This window comes from Condylura cristata, unplaced genomic scaffold (genome assembly GCF_000260355.1).
Source record: "Condylura cristata isolate star-nosed mole 26May11 unplaced genomic scaffold, ConCri1.0 scaffold00007, whole genome shotgun sequence".
NCBI lineage: Eukaryota > Metazoa > Chordata > Mammalia > Eulipotyphla > Talpidae > Condylura > Condylura cristata.
Window position 1 is genome coordinate 46,428,303 of NW_004567108.1, and position 17,368 is coordinate 46,445,670.

General features: G+C 35.5%; 1 protein-coding gene across 3 annotated transcripts in view; it reads left to right on the plus strand.

The window, feature by feature from the left end:
* Positions 1-17,368, plus strand: part of PDE4D (phosphodiesterase 4D, cAMP-specific) — a 650,481-nt gene that overhangs the window by 387,761 nt on the left and 245,352 nt on the right. The window contains exon 1 of one of the 3 annotated variants that reach the window (XM_004678292.2): positions 8,791-9,565. The exons of the other annotated variants lie outside the window; for them this stretch is intronic. Coding sequence (XP_004678349.1) covers positions 9,501-9,565 — 65 coding nt within the window. The 5' untranslated portion in view covers positions 8,791-9,500. Of the gene's footprint in view, positions 1-8,790; positions 9,566-17,368 lie in introns of those variants that run through there. 3 annotated transcript variants of the gene reach the window in all.

Sequence of the window (17,368 nt, forward strand, 5' to 3'; positions counted from 1 at the left end):
GTCTGAAATCCTATTTTCACCACTGTTCATACATATTTCTTTAGTGACATTTAAATGGTTTGTTTAAAATGAGGCTCAGTTTTCAGTGAAACATTAAGACTAATCAGGAATACAAAAAAGTGAAAGAAGAGGGAGCATACAATGCAAAAGAAATGCATTTATGTGATCCCTGCAATTATTTTTTTATTCAGTAATTTGAAAATATATTTCAAAACAAATATCTAAATCACATTACTAATCCTATATGGAAATCTTGATGCTAGTTTTAAAAGCCAGTTTTATGTCTTTCAATAAACCATGTAATTTGTTGACATATATTGACACATACACGTTATCAAAGATCTGACAAGCCATTACCTTTTTAAATGACCATTTATCAGTCATTAATAACCATTAATGAGGCAATCAAAATACTGTATATCATGTAGCTAACAGCAGACACTATTACCTGCAGCATGAAGATGGCTCAAAACTTATACTTAGTAGCTAACAGACTCATGATATTGTTAAGCATACCTTCATTGTAGTTTTTGAGTTTTCTCCCTTTCAGTATGTTATCTTTTTAGTTAAGATTCTTTTTATGCATACGAGAGCTAGAATATAGGCCAGAGGCAAGTGGGAGCACTGAAATGACTGACTAGAGACATCGTGGGGAACAGAACAAGCAGACTCACTAACATACACTGCTGAGGGGAGCAGTAGGTGAGACAGGAGAGGACTGATATGCCATGTGGGTCAGCTCCCTCACCAGGGATCGAACTCATGTTGAAGTAGCTAAAGATAGCTTTATAGTGCTGAGATTTAACCTCTTGCCCAGTAGGCTGTCTTTTGATTCTGAAAATAGTTTACTTTGCTATACAGAGTGTTTAACTTTTATATGCTTATAAAAGTTACTTATTTTTGCTTTTGTTTCCCTTGTCTTTGGAGTCACGTCCATAAAGATATCACTTGGACCACTGTCAAGGAGGAACATGCTGCCTAGATGCCTTGTGGATTGGCGTTTTATATTCAAGTCTTTAATCCACTCTGAAATAACCTTTGTGTATGGTATAAGATAGTTGTCCAGATACAGTCTTTTGCAAGTGGCTGTCCAGTTTCCCCTGTAGCTTATACTGACAAGATCTTGAAAGATTTGCTTTCCCCATTATATGCTCTTGGCTACTGTGTCATAAATTAGTTGTCCGTATATTTGTGGGTTTATTTATCAGCTCTCAGTTCTGTGCCATCCATCTGTGCATCTGTTTTTATTTCAATTTTTAGATTGTTCTATTTCTGTAAAGAATGTCATTGAGATATTAATAGAGATTGTATTGAATCTGCATTTTGCTTAAGGTTAATAGCCATTTTAGATATGATAATTCTTTCAAACCATGAACTCTGTATAGGGTTCCCATTTCTGGGCAGGGTCTTCTGTTTCTTTTGACAGGGTCTTAAGTGTTTTCAGTCTACAGGTCTTTCTCCTCTGTAAAATTCATTCCTAGATATGTTGTATTCTTTGAAGCATTGCAAACGAAGTGGTTTATTTCTCTGTACTTTAGTTCATTGTGTATAGAAATATGAAGTGTTTATGGATTGATTTTGTAGCCTGCCATTTTATTGTATTTATTCATTATTTCTAATCACCTTTGTATGGCTTGTAATATCATGTGTCATGTCATGCGTCTATCATATAAACATGATATGTTTTCATGTCTTTGCAAATCATGATACTTTGATGTCTTTCTTTCCAAGTTGGGTACTTTTTCTTGCCTTGTCTTGCCTAATGTCTCTGGTTAGAACATGCAATACTTCATTTAGTAATGGTGATAAGAGTGCAAGAGTCTTGTTCTTGGCTGTAAAGAATAAGCATTTAGTTTTTCACCCTTGAATATGTTTGAGGTGGGTTTGTCATATATGGTCATTATTATGTTGATATATATTGCTGCTATTCCTATCTTACTGAGAGTTTTTAATCATAAATGGGTTTTGAAACTTGCCAACTGTTTTTTTCTGTTTTTATAGTTTTTATTCTTCCCCTTTTTTGTGCTCCAATAAAATTTTATTTATAATTAAAAAGTACTAATAGCAAGTATTGGCAAGGATGTGGAGAGACTGAAACAGCGCTACCTTGCTGGAAAGAGTGTAAGGACATGTAATTATTTTGGAAATCAGTCTGGCAGTTCCTCAAACAGTCAGACATAGAGTTACCAGTTGGCCCCACAACTCCACTCCTAGGTATATAGCCAAGATAAGTAAAGATATATGCCAACAGTGTTCCAAGAATTGTGCATGAATTCTCAAAAGTATTATTCATTATAGTCAGAAGTGGTGACATCCCATATGTTCACGAACAGACTAATGGGTGAAGACAATGTGTTCTGTGTACACTATCGTCATACAAAAGCAAAGAGCACTGACACATGCTACAACATGGCTGACTCTTCAAAACATCATATTCCATGAAATATATGACATAAGATCATCTATTTCTATTTCACTCATATGAAATGTCCAAAATTGCAACTCTGTAAATGGAAGTAGACTAGTTAGTGGTTGTCAGGGCTGTAACCTGAGCAACGACTGCTAATGAGTGTGGCATTTGTAATTATTTCTTGTTTTAGATGTAAGACAGTGGTGATGGCTGTACAACTTTGTGAATATACTCAAAGCCAAAGTGTACACTTTCAAAAGAGTGAATTTTACAGGGAGTGAATTATATATATATATATATATATATATATATATATATATATAAGAATTATATATATATATATATGAATTATATATATATATATATAAGAATTATATATATATATATGAATTACATATATATATATATATATATATATAAGAAATAGAAAACAAACTAAATTTGGACTTTGCATCAAAGGCTGCCAGCCCCTGCTCTACAGGAAATGTGTGCTTTGTGCCCTAACACCTGAAGGTGGCATCTCTGTTAGCACAAGCACAAAACTCACTGCCTTGATCACCTCTGGCTGCTGTACTTGACTCTTCCCAAAACTGATGAACCAGAACAACTGTGGTCACCTGAGCAAGGCAAGAAGGATTGCAACAGTAACCGTGGAGTACAAACATGACAGAGATTCTCAGCAGTCAGTCACCTCAGGGAATCCTTTCTGCCACTGGTGAGTTTGTTTGCCAAGAGAAAGCTGATGAGCTCCATACACTTCTTGCACATAATAGATCCCCCAGAGTCAGCAGGGGTGTTAGTTATAGAAACTGAATTTATTCCTGCAGGTTAAACAGAAAGGGACATCCTGGTCATTGACCCAAGACACCACAGGCTCTTCTATTGCTCAGCTCTCAGCAGACTCAGTATTCTGTAAATGCAGTGCTTCTCTAATGTGATTTTCATTTACTGACTTCAACAACATAGTGGTCAATCTGACAGCTAGGTGTTTTTTTATGTCATGGCTTCTCAAAAGTTTCTGGGGTCTTCACATGTAAGGATTAACCTCTCCGTAGCTATAAGACTCATATCCTTAGGTCCCCAATACTGCTTGGTCATCTCTTTATATCAGTAAGCGGTTCATTGCTTTCTTGCTTTCTGGATGTGACTTTTAATTTGACCGTTGGCATTATGATAGCCTCCGACTGTTCTTCCTCATAATGTGACGGAAGCTGACAGAAAGGGTGCAGGTCTTTCAGACTCGGGGAGAAAGCCATACCTCACTTGCACTGGGCCATCCAGGGAAGCCGTGGCAGTGGCACTCAACGCCACAAGGCAGGGTTCATGCCAAGATTCAGCTTGACTGCTCGGTAGGCAACCATTAGCTTATCCAGCAGCACACAGATGATCATGGCATCATAGAGCTGAACAATATTTCCTTCCTGAAGCAGAAGAAACCCTGACAGGGTTTCCATGGACACGCAGGCCTGTCCCATCCCTGGGGCTGGGTTCTGAACCTCTAGTGTCCTTCACACCACCGTGGCGACCATCTGCACTGACTGTTCAACGCTCAACAGGCCTTCCTTTTGTTGATGCGGCGTATCACGTTAATTAGATTGTGTATGTAGGAGCGTCCCTGGAATAAATCCCTCCTGGTCATAGTGCCTTTCAGTATTTTGTTGCATTTGGCTTGCTCGTATTTTGTTGAGGAGTGTTACGTCTCTCTGTGCATCTAGACATTATCTAGTTTTCTTTTTTGCTTATGACGTCCTTTCCTATTTTGGGGTATCACTGTAATAGTGGCCTCATTTGAAGAGTTCCTCCTCACTTTTTCCAACAGAATAATTTCTAGATTTGTATCTCTGAGGAAGCTAGTTGCTCTTCCATAGAATCTGTTGCTGTATTTCCCTTGCTTTCCATAGCACTGATCTCACTTAAATTGTCAGAACTTGCATCTTTGGTCTTTTTTTATAGTTTCAGCCTCTGGTAAAATACTCCCTCTACTCATTAATTCCTGAATTCACTGAATTGTCTTTCTGTGTTTTCTTATATCTCTGAGTTTCTTTGACAGCTATCTTGCATTCTTTGTTACACCACATTTTCTATGTTTAAGTTTAGTTTCTGGAGAATTGGCATTTTCTGTTTTAACCTTGTAGTTATCTTGTACTGTGTTATCTTGAGACTTGATCTATTTCTCTGCACGACTAACACCATTTAAAAGTTTTGTCACTTTTGTTTGCTTGGGTTCAAGATCAGTGGCTTAGTAATGGATACATTTCTTTTTTCCAGTAGGTGGTGCTATTATGTTAACTTGTGGTTGCTGCTCATGCTGCTGCTGTGTCACAGTCTGTGGAGGCAGACATAGCTACCACTGTGTTTCTGAAAGGGAGAGGGCACAGGGGATTTCTGCTCTAGTGGGCCTTGGCAGCCTGGATCATGTACATAACCCCACTTCTGCCTCACCTTCTGGAAGCCTCAGATCTGAGAGTCTCTTAGTGTACATGGCTTTTGGGTACCAGTACTTATGTGACAGGTAGGGACAGGGTGTTGACACCAGTCTTGACACTGTTTTTTAATTTGACACCAAAAACAATGGCAATGAAAGAAAAATCAAACAAGTGTGACTATATCAAAAGTATGCTTAGTAGTAGTAGTGGTGGTGGTAATAGTAATAGTACTTTAACTTGACATTTCACCAAAAGTTAGGCAACTTAGAGATCAGAAGCTTTACAAATAAGGTGTTCTGACTTTTCTTCAGGAATTAAGATATTTAGTTTCAAGGAGGTACTGACCTTTAGGAAAGTCCTTAAATTCATTTGTATTCCTAGTAAATGTCCTTAGATAAAAGAGACTGCTAAAAATCTGCTCAAAATTCCCCTTTAGATAAGGAAAATGCTGCATTATTCCTCAGTATTGAGGAAATACTACAAGAGTTCAAAGTGACTGGTTACCAGTAATGTTACAGTATCGAAAATAATAGGAAACTCTAAAAAAATTTCTGTAACTCCCTAGCCATTTTTCCTAAAAAGCTATTTGATATATCTGCAGTCTGAATTTTAAGCACATTTGACAGGCCCGAATATTTTGTTAGCATAACATGATTCTAAGAAATATGCTGATGACAGGTTGGAATGTGTAATGTCTTTTGTTAGCTGACAGGATTTACTTATGGACAGAAGATTTGCAAGTGGGCATAGTGTATCTATGAAATCATGGATTGAGTTGTAAAATCATTCCTTAACCTCTCATTCTTTGATTTCCTTTAATGTTTCATATTGATTTATAGTTCTTAATAGATGCTATAGTCCCACAATCATGCTTTCAATTGTACTTGTGTACAGTTGACGCCTTCCATTTGGGGACCACCACATTACATTGTGGGCACCATTAAGTGGCATAGTAGAGATTTTAGGTGAAACTTACAGTTTTTTTCTATTAATACTTGTATTTTGGGGAGAAATATAACCAGTGCATCAAACTCATTTGTAAAATAAATGAGTTTGGATAAATATAAAATTACCTTTTAAATTTAGTTCATGTTTTTTTGAAAGAGTTAGATACTGAAGGAAAAATCAAATAGTCAGTGACTTTTTACAATAACTGACTACTAGAAACAACCTAGGTATTAAAGGGCAGGTGAGTAGATTAGGAAGATGTGGTACAGCTATATAAAGAAAATAAATGAACTGCCATTTGCAAGAATGAGGGGATTATGTTAAGCAAAATGAGTCAGGTGAAAGGCAAATAGTAAATGGTTTCACTTATATATGGAATCTAGAGAAACAAAACAAAGTGTCAGGGCAAAACCAAAGCAATAACAAACCTGGGAAATCTGATTGTGGAACTGAGGTTACAAGAATAGGAGGAAAAGAAAATACAGTGCGTGGGCAAAATGAGTTATAGGAATATGGGTGCCTTGGTTGTGGGTGTGGTGTGGTGACATGCATCTAAAGATGTGTGATCCCATGTCTCTGAATCATACACAGAGCTGTAAACCCATGTTACCCTAATAAAAAATTTAAGAAGTTAAGAAATGATATAGTGGAAATGACAGTATGGCAAAAAATGTAGCAGTGGTGTTAAGGTTTTGTAAGAGCCAAGTATGGTTGGCAGTTTTGTACTACCAGGTGGTTTGATTCAACATTATATATAATTTGGGTTACCCCAGCACATTTATACATTGTGGTATAATGTATTGAAATATTGTGATGACAGTAGTTGAATAGAAAGGAGTCTGTACAATGCAGTACATCTGGGGTATGCTAGAAGTGATAGTAATTTCTGACTCAAATGCATTTTCAAGGGCCACAGGTTGCCCTGATGTCCAGTAACTGCACACTCAAGCATCCTTCCCAGCACATACATCATGTGCTGTTATTAAGGAACACGAGGGTGCTACCCTGTCTATTCCATTATGAGATGCTTTTAGTAGGAAAAAATAACAACACCTGAGATTAGAAAACAGTATTTCAGAAAGGTGAAAAATAATTCCTGAATGGAGAACATGCTATAATATTGAATAACACTATAGGCTAATTTTTATTCTGTCACTACTTAAATATCCATGGTAAAAGAGAAATTTCAATTTCAATAGCCCCATGTACTGTGTGACTTTCTTTTTCTGTCACAACGACCTTGGGATGATGTCCCAAAAAGCTTTGAGTATTCTGGTTATTTGCATACATTCTCAAAATCTCCACTTAAACCTGCTTGCTTTGAGGATTGGTTTTTCTTTTGGAACCATTATACAGTGCTTAGGAGACAGCCAATGAGTGAATTAGGATTTTGAGAGAAAGGTTCTTAGACTACATGGAACACTGAACAAGTAAGTGAAAACAGCATGCTGGGCAGCCTGACCTCTGATGTGTCTGTGACAACAAAGAGAGTGTCAGTGAGTTAGTTAATCTCAGACAGAGCTTTCTAGAACAGGACTGATTAACACAAGGCATTCACACATACCTCCTGTGATCATTGCCATTCTTTTTTTATTTTTTCTGAAATGGCCACTAGGAAGTATTTGATCAACCTTATATAGAAGAGAAATATTTCAAATCTATGATAGTCATTACTTACATTTGTTTTTGTTGTCTCTTTTCCCATGTTCAGTTTCCAAAAAGCATAAAAACAAAAACCTTTTCCTGTATGCCAAAAATACATAGTTTCATGTTTCTTTGAATTTCTAAAAATTTGTTATTGGTTAATATGCTTTAAGGAGCCAGCAATATATTAAACATGGCAGAGAGCTAGGTATGCACGAATATACTGGGCACTCATAGGAAAACAGAAAAATTTAAGGAGATAATTACATAGAAAGCAATGTCTTTGTATTTACCTTGAGAGATTTTGGGTCACTGTGAGGAGAGTAGATCACAAAAACACCTTGAAACATGCCTAGAGGAGGAGTTGAAGGGTTTGTTGTAGTAAGCAGTCAGAACCTCTGGCTGGGTGCCTTACTACATTAATTTTCCAAGTACTTTGGGTGGGTCACTCCAACATCCTGCCTGCAAATGCTAAATAAATACCAAGTTCACGTCAGACTAGAGAACCAACGTACTAATGTCATTTAAGAATTAGAATGCTAATTATTTTCGCTTGATAATTCTCGTCCCAAATACCTGATGTTGGCACACCCAATCCAATATAAATCCTCTGTGCAGATGTTCATAGGGATAGGTAGGGTAGTCAAATATCCATTCTCTTTGAAACAACTCAAATCAGAAGCAGGAGGGGGTCAGGAATATTGAGATAGGATATGAGCTCACTTCTTACTGAAAAACTGTTAAGAATTAGCAAAGCCCAGAGAGTTTGTGCATAAAAGTCAAGGAAATTTGCATATGAATTGAAAAAAGACGTTAGATTTAGAAAACACTGGGCAAGGGGACAGCTTCAGTGCGTGTAGCTACTTGTCCAGCAATAATACATTCAATTTTTCAGTTTAAACATTCCAGCACTACCTGATGCAATGTTACTGCTACACTCTGGAATTTTTAAAAGGTGCTTGCATCCCTAGAACCAACCCCAAAGCATGACATTTCATTAAATATGTGCATAATGAACAGCTGCTAAATCCTCTATTCCTCTCAATATTGTTTATAACAAGACATTGTAGTTTTCAGGGTGAGACCTTGAGCAAATAACCTTTTATGGGGGGAGGGGTGAACAAACAACTCAACGGCAAAGGGGTGTGTTACTTGTAAAGGTGCTCAGGGAATTTTAGTCTGAATAATGCAGACACCTCATTTCCCAGAGGAGGAAATGGTTTTATAAAAGTTTTGAGAGGGCTCCTGTCTGCTTGGCTGGGTTACAATCCTGGGCTCTGGCGCTGGCCTGCTCCTTAGCATTGTAAGTTTCAGCAATTGACTAGGCAGGACCAGGCACTGGTTTTGTGTTTTTTTTTCCTCTCTCACTTCCCTGCGATGTTTTGAACTGCCTTCCTACAGACGTCATACAACCCTTAAGGAGTAGTTTCTGCCTTGCGAGATTGAATGGTAGTTCTCATTCACAAAGAGTTGGAGTCACAATGTAAGCAGAGGACACAACGGAAATTACATTCACAGGTAAAAACAGTGACCCAAGCAAGAGCAGTGTGGAGAGCTTTTTTTCCCTGGCTGACTTTTTGGCTCCCCGAGAAGCGTTTTCCTGTGGTTGCCCTGAAATGGAACTTCCCTGACAGCTCTCCAGTGTCACAGTACCTCGCGGTCGTTCTCTTTTTCTTTCACTCTACCTGAGTACTTCCAGAGTGGAAACCTTTAAACCTGTTATTATGGAATTGCAAAAAAGAAGGGCTCAAGTGGCTGTTTCACTGTGTTGGTTTTTCTTGTGACCAGATGAAGAATAGATTTCAAATGTAGTTCCTCCCTTGGCAATGCAAAACAGAAAAGAAACTGTCACTTCTGAGCAGCTTAGTGCTGGATTAAATTCAGTCTGAAAAAGGAAAGCGCTCCTGTGTTTAGAAGTGTCCCTATGTTCTGGACGGGGGCAGAAGTTGGACTCTGGGAAATTTGGATTTCTTCAAGCAGCCTCCCTTTGGAAATGGAATATATTTAAAACCGCCTTTGTAGAAAGACAGCTGAAATGTGTTAATCAGAATACTTGGAGACTTTTTTTCAAAATGAGCATTATTATGAAGCCAAGATCCCGGTCTACAAGTTCCCTGAGGACTTCAGAAGCACTTTGGTAACGTGCATTTCTCTCATGCTTCTCTCTTTTTTCCTTTTAGGATTGACGTAATACTGGAGTATTTAGTAATTGCTCACGAGGTTTAAGAGTTGGGTGTGAGGTTAAGGCTTTGTAAGAAAGAGCACAGTGTTGATGGCAGTTCTGTTCTCTGTTTTATTCGCAATTTTATCTGCTCTAAAAAAAAACAGAGGTCTTCACTTCTTTTTTTAACTCCATGTGGTCTCCATGTGGACTGGTGATTGATTATCTTAAAGGAAGGAAAGAAGCTTGCAAGTACGTTGGAAGTTTAGAAAATGAAAACTTGTCATTTTTCACTGTCTGAGTTGGTTGCTTGTTTTCTCATCTTTCTTGCCTGATGCAAGCAGGCTGGTAGTTGACAGTCTCGCCACTATCTCTAGAAGATAGCTCCACTTCATCGGAGACATAATGGGAGCTACTAACAGCGTTATCTACCTTTATTGGTGTGACCAACTTTAACTACGTGGCTAAGTGCATACCAACATAGCTATCATTTTATTATCTCCTATGTTGTATTTTGTTAATAACAACCTCTGGTAATTATGTCTTTTTTCATTAGGTGTTTCTATGAAAACACCTAATGAAAAGTGTGTTATTTTATTCTAATATTTCACTATCCAGTTACTCGGTGTTTGATATGCTCATAAAAAAGCATATGGTCTTTAACCAAGAATATTATTCACAATAAAATGATTTATGTGTCTAGAAAAGCTATTTACAAATACTTTTATAGGTTAATCTTATTTTATCTCAGTGATGGGTTATGCAATAGTAACTAAGCTCAAGTTTTAGAAATGGAAAAAAAAAAAAGCAAAGATCGAGGGTAGGTATTTGGGGTGGGGATAGGATGGAAACAGACAAGCAAGATCTATTACCTACGATATGAGCAGAAACACATATAGAAAATTCAAAATATTTGCATCAGGAATTCAGCCCAAATGTATTTGTTATTTGCTATTATTATGCTAGTGTATTATAATGGACAGAAATCAAGAATTGCCCCTTCAGTAGTATTTCTTGAGTTTTAATGGTATACAGGAAGATTATTATCCCATGTCACAGTGATTCCTAATAAAGGAATACATGCAATAAATTTCTTCTCTAGTTTCTTAAAAAATAAGTTTGTATCTGTATGTACTGAATCTACCAAGTACTAAGAAATACTTATAATCCTCTTACTATCAGAGCTAATATAATCCACTGACATGGGTAATACTAGAATCTTAATTTTTTTTTTTGTGATTTGTGCTTCTATCCTGTGCATGTGAAAACAGGATCTGAGAAGTGAATACATAGTAGTTAGCCAACTTACTTCCCCTTTTGCCTAAAATACCTGGAGACTTATTTCTAAATGTAGGACTCAATCAAAAATAATTATTTCATTTCAAAAGACTGGTAACATTGACATCTTTGACCCTACTGAGATTGTCATAGCCCATTTTTATCCACAACTATTCTGTTATTCTGAATTATGTTGTTTTCATAAATAAGTAGATAGCCAATTTGAAATACATATTTAAAACATTGATTTGTGAGTGTATGTATATCAGTCCACAGTCCATTTAATTTTAAATAGTTTGCATAGTGTTTGGTTCAGAGTGGTTTTGTATAAGAAATAAATGCCTCTCTTGATACTGATTCCTAAATTTAACTGTACACTAGGGAAATTTCTTCAGTTATTAATCTTCTATTAGACTTATTACTAATATAAGTGCTTAGGTATATCACTGCTGTCTCCAAATACCTGACCTGTAAATAATTGCTCTAATTGCAGTTTTGTCATTTTATAATTTCTTTTGAGTCAAATACCATATACATATGTATTTATTTCTATTTATTTCTATTTATATGTGGCAAGACCTATATAGTTATAGATTAAGTGTATAGAGAAAATACATGTGCATATGTTTACAAACACAGACACATAGACATAGATGTATACATATATATTTACACAATGACAAAAAAAGTAAATACCTCCTAGCCTTTCTCTCCTGGTGCCTTAGATAAGTCCGAGAGCTCTATAGAACAGTATCTCCTCCTCACCAGCTTTTTTTGTTCTAACCTCTGAACCCATCCCTTTTCAAACACCAAAGCCAACTTCATCCTCTTAACAGCTAACATCCCATGATGTCCCACAAGACCTGCAGATTTACCAACTATTCTTTTCTTTAGATGGTTTTCATTCATTCTGAACTTCAGAAATGTTTAATTTTGAGGACCCGTCTTTAGGTTCTTGTAATTCTACTTATGTAAATCTATTTTATGTTTCACTGGCCCATTTTTTTCCAAAACCGTTCGCTTTCTCCTCAGTGGCCTCTAAGATAAATGCTACTTTTGGGTGCTTTTTAACTGCCTCCTGCAAGTGTCCAGTGCTTAAATTACTTTTCTTTTCCTTTTTCCTGTTCTCTCCAACCAGTACCAAAACAGCAATCCCACACTTTGTTCATAGGTCTTATAAATTCCCATGAAGCCTTCACAATTTTAAAAGGACTTTCATGGAAAACACTTAATAGTGTTGTGTACCCTTCCTCTTAATTCATCTATTCAGACGAAAAGACATTTATGAATTTCAAAAAATAAAATCAGAATAGTCTTGATATGAATCTATTTCCTTTTAACATAATTGCCACACATTTATTTGAATAGATATGTTATAGATATATAGCTACAGATATATAGATATAGATATATAGATATAGAGTTGATAATAGATATAGATACAGACCGCACTGCTTACATTTATTCAACAGATATTTACTGGGTAGCTACTATTCGCTAGGTTCTAGCAAAATGTGATTAGCAACTCTAGCAAACCTCATTAAAAAAGCTACCTGCATGAAATTGAGAAAAACTTAATATATGTGTTTTTCTTATGCTCATAAAAATATTAGATGAACAAACTTGAGTAGGCCATCATTTCCCTTTCTTTTTCAGTCATATAAGTAATAATAGTCTACCATTAGATTCTCTACAAGGTAATAATTTGGAAGTTGTAGTTCCATAAATAGTTAATTTTACATGGGTTGAATTCATACTTAGTCAACAAATATATATTATTATTAATTTTTTAATATAGCATTTTACCATTGCAAGTATATCCCACAGATATTTATATTATATTACTATTATATTACTATTATAATACTTATGTAATTCATTTCAATTTAAGCAAAATTTTATTAGTGTTTCCAAATAGAAATATAAAACGGAGCTTTGATCAGTAAAACTGAACTTTGTTTATGGTTATGTCAGATATTCATTTCCTGGCATACATTTATTATGTTGAATATGTGCATTGTGGAATCTGGGGAAAAGAGATACTATGAAATATGACCATGGGATTTCTATAAAGCAAATTTTGAAGCAGATTATTGAATATATAAAAACTGTACTAGGTTTATACATACATACAAAGTTTGGAATTCCTGATTCAGGTCTTTGGTAGTGTTTATCTTTTAAGGTATCTATGACAGAAGTGGAAATAGGAAAGACTTTTTTTGCTTCTGTATTTCTATATTACATGATTTCTTTGTCAAGCTGGCATTGTACATGAAACTTTATATGTGAATATGTCTGTGTGTCAAGTAAATAAGTTTGATTAATGAGAAAAATGTGATGATTAGCATTTTAATACTGTGCATCTGTTCAAGTCAAATATGATTTCATTTTCTACTTTTCTTGCTAAAGGTGTAAAAAATTCAGGCTGAGAATTAATATTGTTCTTCTCAGTCACAGTGGAAAGCATTTTTTTAGACCGAAAATAATTAATTTTAGAATTGAGTATACAAAAGATGTAACAACATTGGCCAATATTTTGGATGGAGCATTATTTGTTATTTTTTCAAATACTGCATCTTCAACCATATCATTTTTGGCTTAGCTTTTTTTTTTGCATATCTTTTCTAGTTGGAAATACAATTTGTATGGCTTGTTTCATTTAACATACCAGTATTTTTTTACTTTCATAATAATTCCTTTTATTATCATTTGTGAATGATAATTGTGAAGATAATTTTACATATAATGTCCTACTTAGTTCTTCTATTAATATTGAAAGGAAGGAGTTGCTAATGCTAATTTTATGGGTAAAGAAAATAATCTAAGATGTGCAAGAATTTGGAGAGGGCCTTTTAACTCAAGGAAAACTTAAGTTTAGAACCCAGTTCTGTCTGCTTAGGAGACAATGAATGTTTTATTTCAGCATTTTGCCTCTCTCTACTCTCTATAAAATTATCATTTTAAATGACTATATAGTTTTCCATCTTGTGAAGATATGTAGATGCATGAAAATATTTGGTTAGATTTTAGGTGAATGGAGAAATAAAATATAAGTTGTCTGTCTATGAAGTTTAAGGCTGAATTTGGATGTTGAAAATGGATGTTTGAAAACTTGTAGTTATAGCTGCAAAGCACATATATTCTCTAGGGAGAGCAAATAAGTTCATAAGTTCCTTACTACAGAAGATAAAGAGTAATAGGTAAGTCTTTCCCAGTTTTGAATAGATGAGCTTTCCAATGATGCTGGCAAGTTATATTTTGTCCTCTACAATTTCTGTAAAGCTTCAGATTACATATTTTGTATGATGTTTCAGACTGTTTTAAATCAACTTTGAAAAGATGCAGTTCTTCCGTCCTAAGTCTTTTATCTTAGAAGCTTTTGTAAAGTGGAAAACGAATGGAATTTGCGTACTTTCTGCTTGTCCAATATACAGTGTGACTTGGTTCAGGAAAGTGTCAGTATTCAAAGCTGGCGCAGAGTTTTGAACATGAGAAAAAAAAAATTACCCTATTATTTAAGTTTATATTACCTCTGTAGTACAATAAACCTAGAGATAACCAGATTTCAGATGGGATGATTATGATCCCTTGAATATTATTTGTAACATAACTAAGAGAATGTAAAGGATTACAGATAGGTTTATTTTTTGAAGTCATAAATTATGAGACTCTCTTAAAAAATCCTTTGTCCACCTATTTCCAACTTACTTTGTGACCCTGGAGAAGCCAACTAGTTTCTCAAGAGCCAAATTTACTCATATGTAAAACAAAGAGGGTGAGCTAAATCAACGAATTTCAAACATATTTTTCTCCGTGGAACACTTTTTAAAAATAAAATGCATATCTATGTTTAGATATGGTTATCTAAACATGACATACTTTAAAATTATGTTTAATATAGAGAGAAAAAAATTGAAAACATGCGTATGTATTTAATGTACTATAAATGTGTAGAAAAGTACTTAAAACAGTGTGACAGCCACAGAATATGCACCTTTATCCCCACTACAAATCCAGTCTCTCTCCTTATAATACCTCTAGGGTTTCAAGGAATATTGTTTGAAAACCACTAAGCACTAAGATCATTTATAATTCTGCTTTCTATAATCCTCTCTGCTGTTAGAGAGTCATGGTGGTTTTGTGTCTCTATATGGACTAGAATAAACTTGCTAAAAATTAATTTCCTAGGAAGTTTAATAACAGAAGTTCAAATACTTATGTCCCGAGAGATTTTAATGTTATGGGATTTTTGTTTCCAAGCAAACGGAAAAGTGTTAGAATACCAAGATTTATTTCATTTAGCATTTTCTTATTTTTTACAAATTTATTGTATTGTATTGGAAAATCATTGCTCTTTAAAGATATACATAGCTGACATATCATGAATTAGCATAGCAGTGAGTAAATGATGAATTGGCACCTCTTAATTTTACGGAGGAAGGATGTGTCTTTAGTCTGCGTGTTTCAAAGTGGGATCTTCCAGTAACTTTTTCTATCATGTCACTGGTGAGTTAAATTCATAGGTGAGGGCATCCCTGGTAGTGCAAGGGGTTAGAACACAGCACCGTGACGCTAACCGAGTCACTGAAGCACGAGTTCAATCCCTGGCCAAGGATCTGACCCACATGGTGCAGCAGACCCCTCCTATCTCACCCGCTGCTCCCTCAGCAGTGTATTTCAGTAGACCTGCCTGTTCTGTTTCCCACTCTGTCTCTGGTGAATCCTCTCACCTCTGTACCCCTGGCCTATCCCCTGGTTTCATATGCATACGTAAGAAGTCTTAAAAAATATATATCATAGGTAATACTAATCTGTACAACCCTCTCCTCAGTAACGTTGAAATGTCACATTGCAACAACAGTTGGTCCTATCTGAGACTACTCTTTTCTTCCTCATTAAGCTAGGAGCACCACGGTTTGGGCTCTGTCACAAAAATTTGCCTCTCAACAGAGGTAAAGGAACAGCTCACTTTTTAGTTACTTTCTCAGTTATTACAATCTTGTAACAATTTTTTTTTTAATCAGAAGAAATGAGAACATGAACATAATCAAGGGGATAGCAATGGTTAGTCACAGCTATACCTCTAGCATGATTGAAAAAAAATGAGATGAATCTGAAAAGGAAGAATGTTAATGAGATCCAGGGAGTTGTTTGCTTCTTTTAAGGAAAGATCTTTGATATAGGTAAATATTCTGAGTAATGCAAATACTAAGAATACTGAATATCAGTACTAATACTGGGTATTAGAATTAAATACTGAATAATTACTAAAATCTGGATTAAGGTTATAAGAATAGAACCAACTATGCTGATAAGGACTGTAGTAACAAAGGAAACAGTCTTAACTACCAGCCAATATACATTTTGCAGTGATTATCCAGAGGGAAAAAAGAGGTTGAAAGTATATTGGAAAATGAATAGCAAAGTAAAGTGTACTCTTGTCAAAAGCACTAAATCCTTTCTGGAATTAGGGCCTATAAGAAAAGATGGGGCAATAAATAGGCTCGTCAGTTACTGTCAAATGTAACCAGGTAAGATAACTAACAGGAAACCGTACCTATAAATGGTTCTTAAAATGCCTTGTTCTGTGATCAAGTTTGGCCTAAAGGAGGCAGTACTTCAAAAGAGTGAAGAGCAGGGAGAATTCTAGGATCGAAGCACTCTCTTAGCATCTTAACATCCTGGAAGATATGTAAAATAAGGATTGAGGAAGTAAGCAGAAGACTAACCTGCTCTTTCAGAGCAAAAGAAAATAATAAGGGGGAGTCTGTAGTAGAAGAATTGAAGAAGTGTGGCTAGAGATCTAGAAGAAAAGCTCAGAAGGAAGGCCAAATGGGAAGAGTTCTAGCCCACGTTGAACTTGATTTCCACCATCTGGTGCCCTCCCCTGTTTGAGCACACTGACATCTGGGAAAAAGCTGACATCAGTGATCTTGAATATAGAGCATCTTTTTCCATTTCATCTTAACCCTAAGAACTTCTGCTAGAGGATAAAATCAAACAACTGCAAATTCTTCCATTCCCCTACTATACAAAAGGGATATATGACATTAGAAAACAGGCACAGAAAATTCACAAACTAGATTGCAGCTTCCAAAACTCCCTTACAACCCACACAGTTAAGATATTTTGTTACATCTCATTCTAATCTCACTTGCTTAAGTATTAACCATTTCATCCAGCTATCAGTGGATGGAGGAAAAGTGAGTCAAGAGAATAAGGAAATTCTCCTTTATAGCATTTGAAAATGCTTGGTGAATGACTTCATGGTTTTTTTGTTTGTTTGTTTTATATTACAAAATAATCTTTTTGAATTATGAAGTAGATGGCACCAATGTGACTTATTAAAAAGAAATGTTTCCAAAAGATAGTTTCAATATGGAATTGTTTTCAGGCTTCCTGCATAGAGTGTTCCCATTGAACCTAAATTCTTCTTTCTATTTAAAATACATTCAAAATGAGAAATTCAACTCCTCTTAATTGCTGTATATGAATGACTCA